This window comes from Delphinapterus leucas, chromosome 4, assembly GCF_059928025.1.
Source record: "Delphinapterus leucas isolate spDelLeu-1000000601 "Yukka" chromosome 4, BTC_Dleu_Yukka2, whole genome shotgun sequence".
Classification (NCBI taxonomy): domain Eukaryota; kingdom Metazoa; phylum Chordata; class Mammalia; order Artiodactyla; family Monodontidae; genus Delphinapterus; species Delphinapterus leucas.
This window is the reverse complement of record NC_143132.1, coordinates 96,466,431-96,483,905: the sequence shown is the minus strand read 5'-3', so window position 1 is coordinate 96,483,905 and position 17,475 is coordinate 96,466,431. Positions and strand designations below refer to the sequence as shown.

General features: G+C 37.6%; 1 protein-coding gene across 1 annotated transcript in view; it reads right to left on the bottom strand.

The window, feature by feature from the left end:
• The window catches only part of LRRC34 (leucine rich repeat containing 34), a 19,577-nt gene extending 2,102 nt beyond the window's left edge, over positions 1-17,475 (bottom strand). The window contains exons 1-10 of the mRNA XM_089910919.1: positions 17,333-17,475; positions 12,879-12,993; positions 12,085-12,203; positions 11,922-11,986; positions 10,825-10,908; positions 6,830-6,958; positions 4,500-4,595; positions 1,314-1,468; positions 773-928; positions 18-144 (exon numbers count right to left, since the gene is read on the bottom strand). Of these exons, the coding sequence (XP_089767045.1) occupies positions 18-144; positions 773-928; positions 1,314-1,468; positions 4,500-4,595; positions 6,830-6,958; positions 10,825-10,908; positions 11,922-11,986; positions 12,085-12,203; positions 12,879-12,993; positions 17,333-17,432 (1,146 nt within the window). The 5' untranslated portion in view covers positions 17,433-17,475. The remainder of the gene's footprint in view (positions 1-17; positions 145-772; positions 929-1,313; positions 1,469-4,499; positions 4,596-6,829; positions 6,959-10,824; positions 10,909-11,921; positions 11,987-12,084; positions 12,204-12,878; positions 12,994-17,332) is intronic.

Below are 17,475 nucleotides of genomic sequence, written 5' to 3'. Positions count from 1 at the left end.
TGAAGAAAAAAACTTACCACACATGTAGCTTCATCAAATTTGTTTCCCCAAATGTAGATATTAGAGAGTGTGGGATTTGTTTTCATTGATTGTGAAAGTGCAACAAGTCCTTCTCCCTCTATGTTGTTGCTTACCACTGACAACCTTTGGAAAACCAAAAAGTAATAACCCTGGAAACCAACAGTTCCACAAAGAGAATGCATAAGCTAGCAACAGCATTTATTACACACATTTTTTTGTGTTAAGTCTTAGCATTAAGTACATTTAATGTATAATCAAAATATTGACCTAATAATTCCTAAAATCCAAGAAACTTAGTTTTCTAATTGGATACTTCATGTACCTAAGTAGAGCTACCTACATTTTGGAAATAAACAGCCTATTGTTTTCTATTTATTATTCAGTAAAGGTTTGGGGTGGATTACAGATATATTTTTCAAGATAAAGTCATCCAAGTAATATTTTCTTTGATTCATTCTTATTTTAGAGTCTTGACCATATTGAATGATTATAATTTTTCTGTTAGAATTCAGGATAAAATAATAAGAGTTTTCTCATTAATTTTAAGCAGTCATAGCTAGAATCAATTTTTAAAAGATTACTTTTGAAAAATAGAAGAAATTGAAATGTTTCCTATAACTTAATATGTCAATTTAGAAACTGAGTTTTCATATTTCACCATGAATCTTAAGAGGTAAGAGGTTTAAGGTTAATATTCTAAAAAATTTAAGGTTTTCTTTGTTATTTTGGTTAAATATAAAACCATACTAACGCTTTAAGAGTCCTGTTGTGTGAAGCAAGAGTGTCACTGAGATAGTTTGCTCCTGCATTTTCTATTCTGTTAAAAGAAAGATCTATTACTTCCAGGGTAGTATTCTTTTTCAGTACATCGGCCAAACACACCATTCCATCCTGAGTTATTTTATTGCTGGGAAAGGAAAAATATGTAGTTATATTTGGAAATATGAAGTATTCTTTTATTCATAGAGATAGCATGCTTGAAAACTTATATAGTAATAAGTACTTTCTATTTTAGTTAAGATTTACTTTAATCACTCAATTTCCAAAAAGTTAATAAAAAGTTGCCATAAAATGTTGCTTCTATTCTGGTTTACATACTTAAATTGCTCTCAAGTTATTATATCGGTATAAGCCGAATAAATACTAAGGCTCAAGATAAAAAGTTGACAACAATGGTTGCATTTTCTAATTTTTGGAATTAGTGTCTAACAAAGAATCTTATCTACAGTGAATATTTACAGAGATTATTCCCATGATTTAACTCCTGCATTAATATATAAGTTATCACTTACCAGCTTACATCAAGGTAGCGCAGGCTTCTGTTCAGATACAGTGCATCACATAACTGTTTCATACCACAGTTTTTTATGTCATGCTTACACACATGTAGTTCAACAAGGCACTGATTTTCTTTCAACATGTGGCCTAGATGAACTGTGGACTCTTCCTAAAAATAGATAGTCTTTTTTCTAGAATATAATTTTGAAGCAGTACATGTTTATTCCAAACATGCAAAGTTATTTAAATTAGCTTTTTAAAAAGATTTTATCAGTTAAGACTATTATTAGTCTACGATTTGCAATTTGTTTGGCATGGCTTTTTAAAAAAATCATTTTGCCACAAATATCTTTACTGTCTTAGAAACAGGCAGCAGGCACTTGTAAAGTGCAGTGACTAAGTGATTTAAGAGATGCTGGTTAAAAAAAATCATTACTAAAAAAGCAACAATCATCTCAGCAGGAAAGATAAATCAAAATAATTGGTCCCATGATTGAGCATGAGGGAATTCCCTGGTGGTCCAGTGGTTAGGACTTGGAGCTTTCACTGCTGGAACTCAGGTTCAATCCCTGGTCAGGGAACTGAGATCCCACAAGCTGCATGGTGTGGCCAAAAAAAAAAAAAAAAAATTGAGCATGAAAGCTCCTTTACTAGCTGTCCTCTCAAGACAAGGTGTTCTTGCCCCTTACAGATGTTTCTAAACTTTGCTCTTGATCTCCACTCTTTGTAGTTTTTAGACTCCCTCCCTCCCTCCCTTCTTCCCTCCCTCTGCTGCTTCCAGGCAAAAGGTATATAACCTCAGTGAGGATCTGAACACCAAGCACTTTAAATTTTTAACAGAATCAGAGCATGTCCTGATGCATTACTGCTGTTTTTATAAGTTTTATAGTCACTGGAAATGCTGATCATGGATAGCCATATATGCTCAAATTATCTAAAAGTACTTTGAGAAAAAATAAAAGTTAAATAAAATCATATAGCAATAGCAGATTGTACATGAGCTTTATAATAAAACTGTCCAAATGCTAGCTTTACCTTGTACTAACTTTATCACTTTGGGCTAATTATTTCATCTAGCTGAGTCCCAGTTCCCTTTTCTATATAAAATAGGTAAAATTTTACTTCCCTCACAGAAGTAAATAAATTAACAGAAGTACCTGGCACAAAATTGGTGTTCTATAGAAAACCACAAAGCATTTATTATTGTTCAATATTCTATAATACGGTATCTGATTTAAGTTATTGCTTTGACACTGAAAATACATATCCAGAGGGAAGCTGTAGTCTGAAATCTTAAATGAAAACTGACCACTTACGAGGTCCAGTATTGCTCTGCATAGTGCTGGAGCAGAGGACATAATACAGATATGATGTATGTGTTGACTGCGTTTTTAGGTCAAGAAATTTGAAAGAGGGACCATCCTTATTAAGAAAGGGAACTAGTATCACAAATAGTAAAGGGTTTTTGTTTTTTGGTGTTTTTTTATAGCTCCACTCAGTTTGTGGCTTAGTTTGGCCTAGGGTGGCACCTAGCATCAGCGTTTTTCTAAGCTCCCCGGATAATGAACAGTAAAACCCTTAAATGAAATAGGTTTGCTGGCTTGTATCTGGGAACAGCAGGTATGAGGAAGCACAAGAGGATTCTACTCCACAACCATTTAAGAGAATAGTACTGTGAGGGACAGAAGGTGGTGGCTGCCTTGGAGAGGAATAGAAAGCAGGCTAGTTTAGCTGACTGCCCAGAAGCACCAGGCTAAGAGCAAGGTCCGGGGCCTGAGAAAGAGCCCTGGGCTTTTTTTTTTTTTTGGCTGTGTTGGGTCTTTGTTGCTGTGCGCACGCGGGCTTTCTCTAGTGGGGGCCCTGGGCTTTCAGTAACTATTCTCAGATGGATTTAGGAGTAATGACACCACTCAGCATTTAAAAGAGAAATTGTGCTTCTAATATAATTTCATATAGTTTAACAAACTTCCTCAGGGCTTTAATCCGGAAAAGTTTGACTCAGCCTTCATATCTCTTAACATGTCCTCAATCTGAGAAGCTTCCCTGCCACCTCTCATCCCCCTGCATTGATTTATATGTCTTTTCTCCTGCTCCCAAGGCACCCTGAGCATATCACTCTCCAGACTTGTGGATCTCCCTCCATGTGGACTGAAAAAAAGCTCTTTGAAAATGAGGGCTATGTGCTTTGACATTATCCCTGGCACCAGCATTGTTTCTTGTTTAGGGTTGCATTCAAATATTTACTGAGTGAAGAATGAGAAATGAAGCAGTCTACTGAATGCTTACTTTGAGCCAGGTATTTTGCTGGTCTTTAAAGTAGCTTCTTCTATTTGAGGATTCTGGTTGTCTTTTTGAGATTAAATTTGTAAACGTGAAGCAATTAACATGATGTAAAATTCCAAAATTTTTCGTACAGGCAAGTACAGAGATAATTCAAAGGGAGAGATCTATGTAGACAACGAATGCAAAATATACTTACAAATATGAAAAATATTTTAAAAATATGGTTAATTCTCAATTACTCATACTAATGGGGAACAGTGAAGTAGCTGATTTAAAGACCAAAGTCCTTGAACTTTTTCTTTTAGTAGATATTCTGTTTTTGTTTAGACCAATAGTAAAATGAGTTCTTATTCCCTAGCATTTTGCTTATAGGAGAGCCACCTAAAAGAGTGTTAAGGGGCAAGGAGAAGCCTTGAGAGTGGGAACCATGTTTTTACCGTCTTTCTGTCTCTAGCGTGCAGCTTACCTGAAGCACCAAGTCCAGACCTCCCAGACTGCTATTCATATGCAATTTGCCGTTATAGCTCAGGATTTCAAATGAAATGGTTCATCACATCAGTGTAACAAGAGCAAACAAATCACAAAACAGTTCACACTGGGCTCTTATAATCCTCCAGCCTTTAAAACTTTCATCATTTGTGCTTTCATCTTAAGCCCTCTGCCCCTCACAGGTTTACTCACTGAGAATGAGTTTATAAGAAAAATAGATGACATGTTTTCTGTTTAAATAAGCAACATCTAAAACCATATTTATAAAACTCTTACCAAGATTTTAAATTTTCAAGTTTTTCTTTGTAAACAGTAGTTTACAGTTCTAAAAATACAATGCATTCATGAATCTTGACATAACCCTCAGTAAGTAGTGCCTTCGTTTTATTCACATGTAGCCTTATTAACTGCTCACTTTGAATACATACCTGTTCACCGTAAAGTATAGGTCGGCTTAGGTTTAATCCCTTAATTGTTTGGTTTTGAGTTAGGACTGTAGCGAATGCTATCACACTCTGCATTCCCTAAAAACAGATAAATTCATTAAGGAAACTGACAAAGTATATAAATTAACCCCTAATATTTCAAGATCAGTAATCTGGATTCTGACCAATCAAAATCGTGTTTTTAAAAAGTTTAAGTAACTTCCTGATCCTTCAATTGTAGGTTGATCAAATTCAGAAATGAATTGTTACTGTGTTATTTTCTTTCTGCCCTAAAATCTGTAACATACATGGGGAGCTTCTTAAGGTTTCAGTATCCATTTCATCCGGTGTTTACCTCTAGGTTTGCTCCTAACCCCTCAAGGTTCTATATGATGCACAGAAATACAGACATACAAGTGGATCCCAGCTAGGGCTCTATACTACTTATAGTGTATATCCTTAATGCAAGCTTTCTTTTACATTCATACTAGTACTTTAAGTGTGTGTTTGTGGCAGGAAAGGGTTACTAATCACATTTTTTCACTGCTGCCACAGGCCTCGCTCTACCTTATTGGAAGGGCCTAGTCCTCCACCATCTCTGTGATGCACACACACCTAGTTGTTATGCCAGAAAACCTGGGCTTTCTTCCACTTCACCAGTCAGTCCTCTTACTCTCCTATCAGTTGATCAGCAAGTCTTACAGCTTCTGCCTCCAAAAGATGTTTCAAATTAGTCCATCTCTGTAGCTACCACCCCAACGCCAGTCCTCATCACCCACCTGAATTACTGCAGAAACTGCCTAAGTGGTCACTGGGCTTCCTCTCACCACCCTCTAATTCCCCACAGAGAGACAAGAGTGATCGTTTACAAGCACCAATCATATCATGTCACCCCTCAACTTAAAGCCTTTCCATAATTTGCATTTAACTCCCTTTGTGTAGCTACTCTGGCTTTTTAGTTCTCAGACTCAGTATTTCATCATTCATGTACTCCCCTCATGATTTTTGCCATCTCTGAGTATCAGTTTTACTCTTTACCTAATACTTTTCCATTAAATCAACTCACTTTTCACTTATATTTATTTTAAAACTGTTTCACTACCATAAATTGAAAGCCACAGTCCCTTGAAATAAATAGAAAGCATTTGTAAAAATAAATATGTATTAAAATTACCTCAAATTATGTCAGTCAGTATGCTACCCATACCACACTTGGGGAAGCACTATCTTAGAGTCTGTGGGTTCTGGAACCCCTGCCTGGAATGTTCTGCTATGGACCCTCTTCAAGGGAGCTCTTTCTCATCCTTCACGACTACTAAGTATGACCTCCTCAGGTCTTCGGGGAACCATCCTATCATGCATATTTCTGCCCATTATCAGAGTACTTTGCCAACTTTGTAGCACTTTTCTCTAATTTATTGACGTTTTCCTAACTAAAATATAACCTTTATAAGGGCAGAGACCATACCTGATGCATTCCTGTATCCTTAGAACCTAGAATTGTGACTGGTATGTGTAGACAATACACAGTTGACCCTTAAAGGGTCAAGGATCAACTGTGTACCTTGGTATCCATGGATTCAAACAACCTTGAATCCTGTAGCAACTGTAGTATTTACTATTGAAAAAAATCTGCATATAACTGGACCCCAGCAGTTCAACCCATGTTATCAAGAGTCAACTGTGTATTGAATTAATGCTTTCCCAAGACCATACTGGCTGCATCTACCCGCTTCTTAAGCTTTAGAGCCTATTACCCCAAAGAGCCTCCTTGGCCCATCTTACTGTTTTCCTGTCCCAGTAATTTTGCATTAACCTATTAACAATAGGTTCCTAACAGTAGGCCTGAAGGTTTGAAGGCGTGTTTGAGAAAATGAAGCCTAGAATTTGAAGACATGCAAAACAGACAAACTTCTCATTATCAGTCCAGATGAAGGCTCAGAGCAGCTCTTAGCATCATCTTAGGTTTTAAGCTATAACATAACTACTCACTGCAAGATGTTTCCATAAGTAAAAAATTTATATTATACAAATGAAGTAGTATTTGTTTAATTAAAAGGAACATAATCATCATCTTTAGAAAATCCCATACAAGTTAAGAGGGGTAACAGATGGAAGTTTAGGAAGATTTTTATTACACTGGATATTCTTCCATAATATTATTATAATCTGATTCTTATTTAAAAAAATATTTTCTCTGATATTAGACCTTAGAGACAAGCTTAATCATTCATAAGACTGTCATTTAGCTGGTCTCTGACACTTCTCTATGCTAGTTTCCAGGGAGAATGATCCAATATCTGAGTGACTATCTCATACCCAATTTTACTCACCAGATCACAGTCACCCAGATCTAATTTCTCTAAGGATGAATTAATTTGTAGCACTGCAGCAAAAAACATTCCACCCTTATTTTCAATCTTGTTTCCAGTCATTCTTAGGTGTTTCAGAGTTGTATTCTTCTGAAAAGGAAAAGAGGCAAAACTTGGTTAAAATTTTAACCCACAGAACTCTCTTTAGATTACATGAGTTAGGAGACTGTATTACTATTTGCAGACTCATCAGGTTTTCATGGAGATAGAACAGGATATATTCCTTCAAGGTCACATTCAATTTCCCACAACAGATAAAAATCTAGTTTAATAGTTTAGTAGAAAGAATGCCCAGGAAATAGATACCAAAATAATGACCAGTGAATGAAGCAGATTTTAATAACTTTCCTTTCATTAGAAATTCTATAAATTTATCTTCTAAGAAAATTATACCACCTTTTAAAATTGAGATGAAATTCACATAACACAAAATTAACCATTTTGAAATGGACAATTTGGGACTTCCCTGGCGGTCCAGTGGTTAGGACTCCATGCTCTCGCTGCCGAGAGCCTGGGATCAATCCCTGGTTGGGGAGCTAAGATCCCGCAAGCAGCATGGTGCAGAAAAAAAAAATAAGCAAGAAAATGTACAATTCACTGGATTTTACTACATTCGCAGTGCTGTGTAGCCATCACCTCTAGCTAATTCCAAAACATTTTTACAGGACACCCTGTACCCATTAAGCAATCACTTCACATTCCCCCGTATCATTTTGAAAGTGATACAATTTCTCAGACATTTGCAAAGTTTAATTCCTTCTCTTATTTCATTTCTTTTGATAAATCTTTCACAAAATTACAGACATTTCATTGTCCTAGTGAATAAATATTTGGACATACAAGTGTAAATAATTAACTTTAAAATTAAGTCAAACCCCTTTAAGAGTGGGAAGAAGGCAAGGATGTCCACTCTCACCACTTCTATTTGACATTGTACTGAAGGGTCTAGATAGGACAATTAGGCAAGAAAAAGAAACAAAAAAGGCATCCAGGTTGGAAAAGAAGTAAAACTCTTGTTTGCATACGACATGATCTTATATGTGGAAAATTCTAAGGCATCCACCAAAAACACCCAAAACAAAACAAAACAAAAGCCGTTAGAAATAATAAATGGGGAATTCCCTGGCAGTCCAGTGGTTAGGGCTCCGTGTTCTCACCGCTGAGGGCCCAGGTTCAATCCCTGGTCAGGGAACTAAAATCCCACAAGCCGGCCAAAAAAAAAAAGAAGAACTAATAAATGAGTTCAGCAAGACTGCAGGACACAAGATCAATATACAGAAATAACTGTATTTCCATACACTAGCAATGAACAATTCAAAAATGAAATTAAGAAAATTCCATTTATAATAACATCAAAAAGAATAAAACATTAGGAATAAATTTAACAAAAGGGTAAGACTTGCACATTGAAAACTACAAAGCATCAAAGCATGGTTGAAAGAAATTAAAAACAACCTAAACAGGGACTTCCCTGGCAGTCCAGTGGTTAAGACTCCGAACTTCCACTGCAAGACGCATGGGTTCAATCCCTGGTCCGGGAACTAAGATCCCACACGTTGTGCAATGTGGCCAAAAATAAGTAAATATTAAAAAAGTAAAAAACTAAAATAAAAACAACCTAAGTAAATGGAAACACATCCCATGTTCCTGGATCAGAAGACTTAATATTAAGATGGCAATATTCCCCAAATTGATCTAAATATTTAAAGCAATCCCTCTCAAAATCCCAGTTGCATTTTTTGCAGAAATTGATAAACTGATCTTAAAATTCATGTGGAAATGCAAGGGACCCAGAAGAACCAACACAATCTTGAATAAAACAAAGAGGACTCACTTCTTGACTTTAAAACTTACTACAAAACTACAGTAGTCGAGATATTGTGAGACTGGCCTAAGGATAGACATATAGGTTAAAAGAATAGAATGGAGAGTACAGAAATAAACCCTCACATTTATAATCAACTGACTTTCAACAAGGATGTCAAAATTAATGGGGAAAGAACAGCCTTAACAAAAGGTGTTGGGTCAAATGGATATCCACATGAAAAAGAATGAAATTAGACTCCTACTTCACATCATATATAAAAATTAACTCAAAATGTATCAGAGAACTAAAAGAGCCAAATCAAAAAGCTGTTAAAAGAAAACGTAAGTGTAAATCTTCATGACTTTGGATTAGGCAAAGTCATGAAGTTGTAGCCTTCTTAGGTACATCACCAAAAGCCCAAAACAACAAAAGAAAAAATAGATCAAATGAATTTTATCAAAATTAAAAAATTTTGTGCTTCAAAAGACACCACTAAGGAAGTTAAAGGCAACCTACAGAATGTGCGAAAATATTTGCAAATCACATATCTAATAAGGGGCTCCAGAAAGGGCAAAAGATTTGAACAGATAGTTCTCTAAAGAAGATATACAAATGACTAATTAGCATATAAAAAGATACTCAACATCTTTATTCATTAGGGAAATGCAAATCAAAACTACAAAACCTCTTCATACCCACTAGGATAGCTCAAATCAAAGAGACAATAGGGCTTCCCTGGTGACCCAGTGGTTGGGAGTCTGCCTGCTGATGCAGGGGACACGGGTTCGTGCCCTGGTCCGGGAGGATCCCACACCGCCGCAGAGCCGCTGGGCCCCTGAGCCTTGGCCGCTGAGCCTGCACGTCCGGAGCCTGTGCTCCGCAACGGGAGAGGCCACAACAGTGAGAGGCCCGCGTACCGCAAAAAAAAAGAAGACAATAACAAGTACTGGTGAGGATATGGAGAAATCAGAACACCCATACATTGTTGGTGGAATTGTAAAAAGGGACAGCCACTTTGGAAAACAGTTTGGCAGTCACTCAAAATGTTAAAAAGAGTTTCCAAATGAACCATTTCAATCCTAGGTATGTACCCTAGAAAACTGAAAACATACATGCACAGAAAAATGTGTGCAAATGTTCATAGCAGCATTATACATTATAGACAAAAAGTGGAAACCCAAATGTCCATTAACTAATGGATGAACAAATGTGATATTTCCAAACAATGGAATATTACTTGGCAATAAAAAGAAATGAAGCATGTTACAACATGGATAAAATCTGAAAGCATTAGGCCAGTCACTAAAGGCCACAAACTGTACGATTCCATTTATAAGTGGCCAGAATCGGCAATCTACAGGTAGAAAGTAGATGTGACTGCCAGGTGCTGGAGAGTGAGAGAGAGAAGCACAGAGAGGGATTACGAACGGGTACAGGGCTTCTTTTTTGGGGGAAAATGCTCTAAAAACAGTGATGGTGCTGATGGTCACATAACTGTGAATATAACCGACTGTTGAACAACACAGGGGTTAGGGGCGACAACCCTCTGTGCAGTTGAAAATGAGTTTAACTTTACATTTGGCCATCTGTATCCGAGGTCCTGCATCCTCAGATTCAACTGACAGTGGATTGTGTGGTACTGCAGCATGTATTTAGTGAAAGAAATCTACATATGAGTGGACCCACCCATACAGTTCAAACCTGTGCTGTTCAAGGGTCCACTGCATTCAATATACTAAAAAAACACTGAATTGAACACTTACAAAGGGTAAATTTTGTATACGTGAATTATATCTTAATAAAGCTCTTTGTTTTTTTATTCTCTATTTTTTTAACTGAAGTATAGTTGATTTACAATGTTGTGCTAATTTCTGCTGTACAGCAAAGTGACTCAGTTATACACATATATACATTCTTTTTTTATATTTTCCATTACGGTTTATCCATAAAGCTGTTTATTTTTAAAAATGAGTTCAAAAGTGCTCATGTAATGTCCAGATTTTAATAAATTGAAGTGAAATAAAAAATATACATTCGCACAATATTAAAATAAGTTGACATTAACATTTGTTTCTGTTGGTTCCAAGCTAAAACTAAAGAAGTTAAAATTCCCAAATAAAATGTTAGTTTGAGGTATACGAATGCTTACATGTAGTGCTTTAGCAATCAGTTCTCCACCTTCGGGCCCAATGTCATTAAACATAAGGTTTAAGTAAATGAGATTATGTTGTTCCTAAAATAAGGAGAGAAAAGAAGCTATTACATATATATTATTAGAAATCGATAATATGTAAGAGCTGCTTTTTAAGTAAAAGTGTTTACCTCCAAAAAAAATCTTTATAACCAGGAAATTTCAAGGTCCAGCAAAAGAAAGGACCATTAAGGGAAAAAATCAACATGATCATTTAAACAAATATGATGGCAGTGTAAAGAAAAGAACTATATTCATTTTTGATCAATGATTCAAAGTATGGATGTGCTTTATGTACTTAACCGTGGTGTATGAGTTTGCAAAAGATGACTCAGGAGGCTCTGGGTACCAGCTCTACTGAGACCAAATACACAAATGGGTTTTTAGTATATTTCAAATGTTATAAATATGGCACAGAGTCAGGACACTTGACATTTTGCAAAACTAGTGTTTTGTGTGTGTGTCATTAGACTAGGTGATTTCACCGTAAACAGAACTAAGAATATTTTGATGACGATGCTTTTGCAGCATTTTTATTTGTGGTTGATGAAAATAACTTGGTTACTTCACTTTTTTTTTTTTTTTTTTAATCTTCACTCTGTCCTTACATTGTGTGCCATTTCATGGACGTGAGAATTTTAAGTTCATTTTAAGCTCATTAGAAGCACTTGTAGCAGATGAGAAAGGAACAAATAGGAAATTAAAAAGCCAATTTAAGGGAAGGATGAAAAATGATATATGCTGCTTTAAACATTTTATTTTAACTGAAAATACAGACATACATACGTATGTGCCAATCTTCTGAGGTTGAAACAAAGCCTTTTCTTTAACGACACCTATTCTGATTGGTGGACCACACTGTCTTTCGTAAATAAAATGCAACCATAAAACAGCATTTCAGCTTGGGTATCTCCAAAGTGAAGTCTGCAATAAAGGGTTAGCTTAGCAGGCTAGGGGTGCTGAAACCCTGCACATTCCAAAGAAAGGGCTGGTTCTTAACTGGGTCCTGGGAGAAAAAAAAAATTAACCAAGAACATTTTGTAGTAAAATAATACCTGAAGCAGTTCTGTAGCATAGGATGCACCAACATCACCTATGAGGTTATATTTAACATCCAAACCTGAAGAACACAGATGAATAGAAGCTGATATTCCTTCTAGTGAACACTTAAAATCAGGAAAATGAAAGCTGGAAGGAATGATTCTCAAGGAGACATACCATTAATATATGGATTATTCTTTAAAATTCTGCAAAGAATCCAAAAATCTTCACCTGTTACTCTTTCTACTGGCATTAAGTGACAGTTACCAGCAACATTTAATGTGATTCCTGCCAATCTGTTAAAATATAAAAAAGAAATCCAGTAAAGAAATAAAAGTATTTTTCCTTCATGTTTAGTAACATCATGGATAGAATATACTGGAACCAAGTATGTACCACAATACAGATTTATATCAAGTAACTTAAAACTACTGAATATGCTACAGCTTTTGCAAAGCACCTTAATATATGCATAGTTTAGGGCTTCCCTGGTGGCGCAGTGGGTGAGAGTCCGCCTGCCGATGGAGGGGACGCGGGTTCGTGCCCCAGTCTGGGAAGATCCCACATGCCGTGGAGCGGCTGGGCCCGTGAGCCATGGCCGCTGAGCCTGCATGTATATATATATACATATGTGTGTATATATATATATATATATATATATATATATGCATAGTTTAATTTCTCAACCACAAGAAAACCAAAGTATTCCCACTTGACAGATAATGACATTGAAGACTTCAATGATTTGCATAAGTAAACCCAGCTCACAGGAGTTAAGGACAAATCTGGAACTCAGTAAACTCCACCACCTCCAAGACCTAACTATGTCAATCATCTGTGCTGAATCAAAAAGTATGTCCACTTTATCAAGCATTTGCAAATGGCTTTCAAATCACTCAGTGTTCCAGTATTTTCACACAGATGAATATCAGTGAATGTTACTGATGTAATCAAGTATTTGTCTTCCTTACCCCTGTTCAATTTCTTCATCCACTTCTTGGAGTATATGCAATATAAAAGGTTTAATTTCCTGGGACTTTTCCATACATAGCTCATAATAATATTCCTGTAGACCACCAATAGGTTCTGCAGCTTCTGAAAAATAAATGCGTTACCCTTCATCACATATACATTATCCCAGGAGCTTCCCCCCTGCCAAAAAAAAATTAGACTTCTTTCAAAGATACAAATGTGTGCGTATAGAGTTGAGGGCAGGGTGAAGAAAAGGAGATGACGTTAAGAATACAGAAAGGGAAGAAAAATAAGAAGGAATGGGAGAGAAGAAAAATGCTGTTTGGAGAACTAGGGCCAGAGAAGTACCCACTGAGGGTGGGCAGACACTAACTTCGAAGTGACACAAAGGGAGAACTAAGCTCTATTATGTAACAGGCCTGGCAGCTGAGGAAAATGATGTCCAGAGAAATTACGTATTTTGCCTAAAATCATACAGATAAATAAGGGCAGAGTACAGAATCATACTGACTCCAGTCTCTTCCTACTCTGCTATAATGGGTTAGGGTGACTCAAGGTTGCTTATCATGGCTTCAAACAAAGACAATTCTATCACAGAGTCTAAACTCAAAAGGGATCTGAAAAATCACCAAGTCCAATAGGCTTCTTGGAGACCCTCTATACAATGCACGTTGATGGCATTTGAATACAGCTCTGTCTGTGCTTCCTAACACCAAGTTGAGGCCTAGCTCACAGAAGCACTTCACCTACCCAGGCCTTCCATTTCCTCTTTCTAAAGGTGATTTTCCCTGTCCAGTCCTTAGTAAGGAAGACAGAAACAAAACAGGAGTTAAGAACTTGTTCCTCTGTTATACCTGCACTTTTCCTTAATGGTCTTATTATTTTCGATATTACTTTTTAAAAAATTTTTATTGGAGTCTAGTTGATTTACAATGTTGTGTTGGTTTCAGGTGTACAGCAAAGTGAATCAGTTATACATATACATATATCCACTCTTTTTAAGATTCTTTTCCCATATAGGTTATTACAGAGTATTGAGTAGAGTTCCCTGTGCTATACAGTAGGTCCTTATTAGTTATCCATTTTATATACAGTAATGTGTATATATCAATCCCAGTCTTCCAATTTATCCCTCCCCCCTCCCCTTCGCTATTACTTTAAAAGCATCCTTTTTGAGGCCCAGGCCTTCTTGGGTGGAAGGTATGCTGACACTTTTCTTAGAAGCACGCACCACTGTCTGTATTTTCTGTCCTACCTTTTGGGTATGTCTCTCTAAGAGTCCATGCTCAGAGATATCACTACTCAATCAGCCTGAGGTCTTTAGGATCCAGCTTCTCTAAGTCTCTACATCTCAAAGATCTTATTTGCTGAGTGGATTTCTGCACTATATGAACTAAAGAGTTTGCTCAACAAATATGCAAAACAAGATTTAAGATGAGGAACATCATAGTACAAGTGTAAGCAAATAAACTTTTCTTGTAGTTTTTTAAAATAAACTTTTAAAAAATAAATTCAGGGGACTTCCCTGGTGGTCCAGTAGTTAGGACTCTGTGCTTTCACTGCACTGCAATGCAGCCCAAATAAATAAATAAATAAATTTAACCCACACTATTTCAGATAACTTGGAAATTTCAATATCAAAAAGAAAATAAAGAAAAAAGAAAAGAAAAGAAACATTCATCAGCAATCCCACTACCAAAGAACCACCACAACTGAGGTCTGGGGCTATTTCTTCCCTATTATTTATCTTTTTCTATATCCTTTTTTTCTTAAGTTAACATTGTGAGCAGCTTTCCCATATCATTAGATATTCTCTGAAAATTTTTAATATCAGCATAATTTCTGTCTTGTGGACAGATGTACATAAGAAATCTTTCACTTACCAGATATAAAACAGATAAACAACAAGGACCTACTATATAGCACAGGGAACTATATTCAGTATCTTGTAATAGCCTATAATGGAAAAGAATGTGAAGAAGAATATACTTATATATACGTATGTATAACTGAATCACTGTGCTATACACCTGAAACTAACACAACATTGTAAATCAACTACAATTAAAAAAAATTTTTTTAAAGAAATCTTTCACTTACTTTAGGAAATTTTCATGTATTTAAATAATACTTTAGCACAATATTTCCCAAATTGTGTTTTGTGGAATACTAATCTACAAGATGCTCCAAATAGAATAGGTTTTACTGTTAAATAAGTTTGGGAAATGATGAATTGAACAATGCTAAACAGATTCCTATCTACAACACTTCTCAGGACATTTAAAACTCTCAGGTGCTCAAAGATTCCTCAGATTGTTGAGCCTGGCGGGGAGGGAGGTTAAAAGTGCTCCCAGACTTAGGACTTTCGTGACCATGGTTAACATGGAATGCAATCCAAAAAATGCTAGTTTAGCGTCCTCAACAGAAAACAAAGCAAGTAGATCTCAAACGGATTTACTTCCTGGAGCTAGGCTCCCACTGGGTTTCTTTCCTCTCTTCTGGCTACTACTTTCCTCGGTATTAAAAATGTTAAACAAGGGGCTTCCCTGGTGGCGCAGTGGTTGAGAGTCCGCCTGCCGATGCAGGGGACAGGGGTTCGTGCCCCGGTCCGGGAAGATCCCACATGCTGCGGAGCGGCTGGGCCCGTGAGCCATGGCTGTTGAGCCTGCACGTCCAGAGCCTGTGCTCCGCAACGGGAGAGGCTACAACAGTGAGAGGCCCGCGTACCGCAAAAAAAAAAAAAAAAATGTTAAACAAAATTTCAGAAATAGAGACCTGATTGAAATAAAGACGTGTTTATTTGGGGTTTGTTAGGACTGCAACCCAGGAGACACAGATCCAAGAAGCACTTGAACTGTGTTCCACCAGACTACAAAATGGTGGGGGCTTATAAATGCAACCACAAGGTTACATAAATTGTTTGTCAAGAATTAGGATTGGAGCTGGCAAGAAGTAAGCTTGCTTGGTAAGCAAGGACTGGTTAGGAGTCTGAAACAATTACAAAATTGCAAAGGTGGGGGTAATTTGAAACTACAAGGTTGCAACTAGCAGCTGCTAGCAGATTCTGTTTTGAAAACAGCTGGTAGTGTCCTTGAGTCTGATACAGTTTAGAGAAAATTCAAGTTCTCAGTGATGAAGGAATGCATCTGAAATCATATCCACAACGGCCACTTGGCTCCATTTTGCATGTCCGTACCACAGTTACTCCATTTTGATTTTTAAACGGTCTTAAGTACATCATCAAAGAGAAGAGAGGATTGCCCTGAGAATTTCTCTGACGTTCATTCTGCCTGCCCTCAGCTGGCACAACCGTATCCAGGATGTGCAGACAGACAGACTTACAGGTCATGTTTTTGTGAAGACATGAAGGAATCTTAGATTACAAGCTAAATATAGCTAAAGAAATTTACAAGAATATTTGTATTTAATTACCTGGCCATGGATGTAGATTATTTTAAAGCTTCAGCTATATCTTTCTGCTACTCTCTCTTTTATTTAAAATTCACCTAAGTATTGTATGTCAGGATTCTATGGCACCAATAATTTATTTCCTATAGTGTATTCATATTAGGAGAAAATAATAAACCAGTCTGCAAAGTGTAAAGCAAAACCTAGGAATAACCAATTACACAAAATGTCAAGACTCTAACCTAGATTTCATTTTTAATCCACACCGGAGTCTTGAATTCCAAATAATTTTTACTTAACAGCCTGTTTAAAAAATTCTAGTTAAGGGCTCATTTTGGAGGTGGTTCCCAATGCCCTCCTATACTGGAACAGCCAAGTACTGGGAAATCCAAGGGTTGAGGGTGTCATACTTGGGTGCCTATCCAGAACGTCTGTGTGGCGCTGAACAAGTTACTTAAATTCTTCGATCTTAAATTTCCTCTTATGCTAAAAGCAGAGTATATCAATGCTCATCTCATGGTGCTTTGAGGAATACAAAGGCTTCTGGCACAATTCCATATCTACAACAAGTGTCCAAGATGGAAATGGTGGAGGGAGAGGGCGTTCACACTATACCTAACTTGCTACCGGATAATTCATGGGTGCAGAAATACTTAAAACCGAGCTGGCGTAGAGGTGCAAAGAGCGGTTTGCAGACCCTCTCGCCCACCTGGGCCCTGCTCTCTGGAGACTGCACAAAAAGGGGCCCAAGAAGTATATCCAGACAACCTTCTCAAAGACCGTAAGAGCAAAGCGACACACACGCTTTAGTACTTCAGGACAACCCACCGCGCGAACAGCGTACCCGCTGCGGGAACTTGGGGCTCCGCTCCCGCCTGCGTTTGGGGGCGCCCCGAAGTTCCGGCCACAGCTGGGGTTCCCAGGGTCGCCCTCCCGCCGGACCACCTCTGGCCCGAAGTCTGCTCGAAGGAATGGGCCTGGCCCCGACGGCCCTCGCGCGTTTCGTCCGGGCCAGGCCGGCGCCAAAGGACCCTCTATTTCTTACCGCTACCGTCGGCCGCAGCCCACGCCGGAGTAGGGGTCGTAGATGGGGCGGAAGGTGGGGTCCGGGACTCAGGCCTGGCCTCCTGCGGGCTGCGCTGCATGCTCTCTGCATCCCGCGGGCCGCAGCAGCGGCGTTGTCATGAC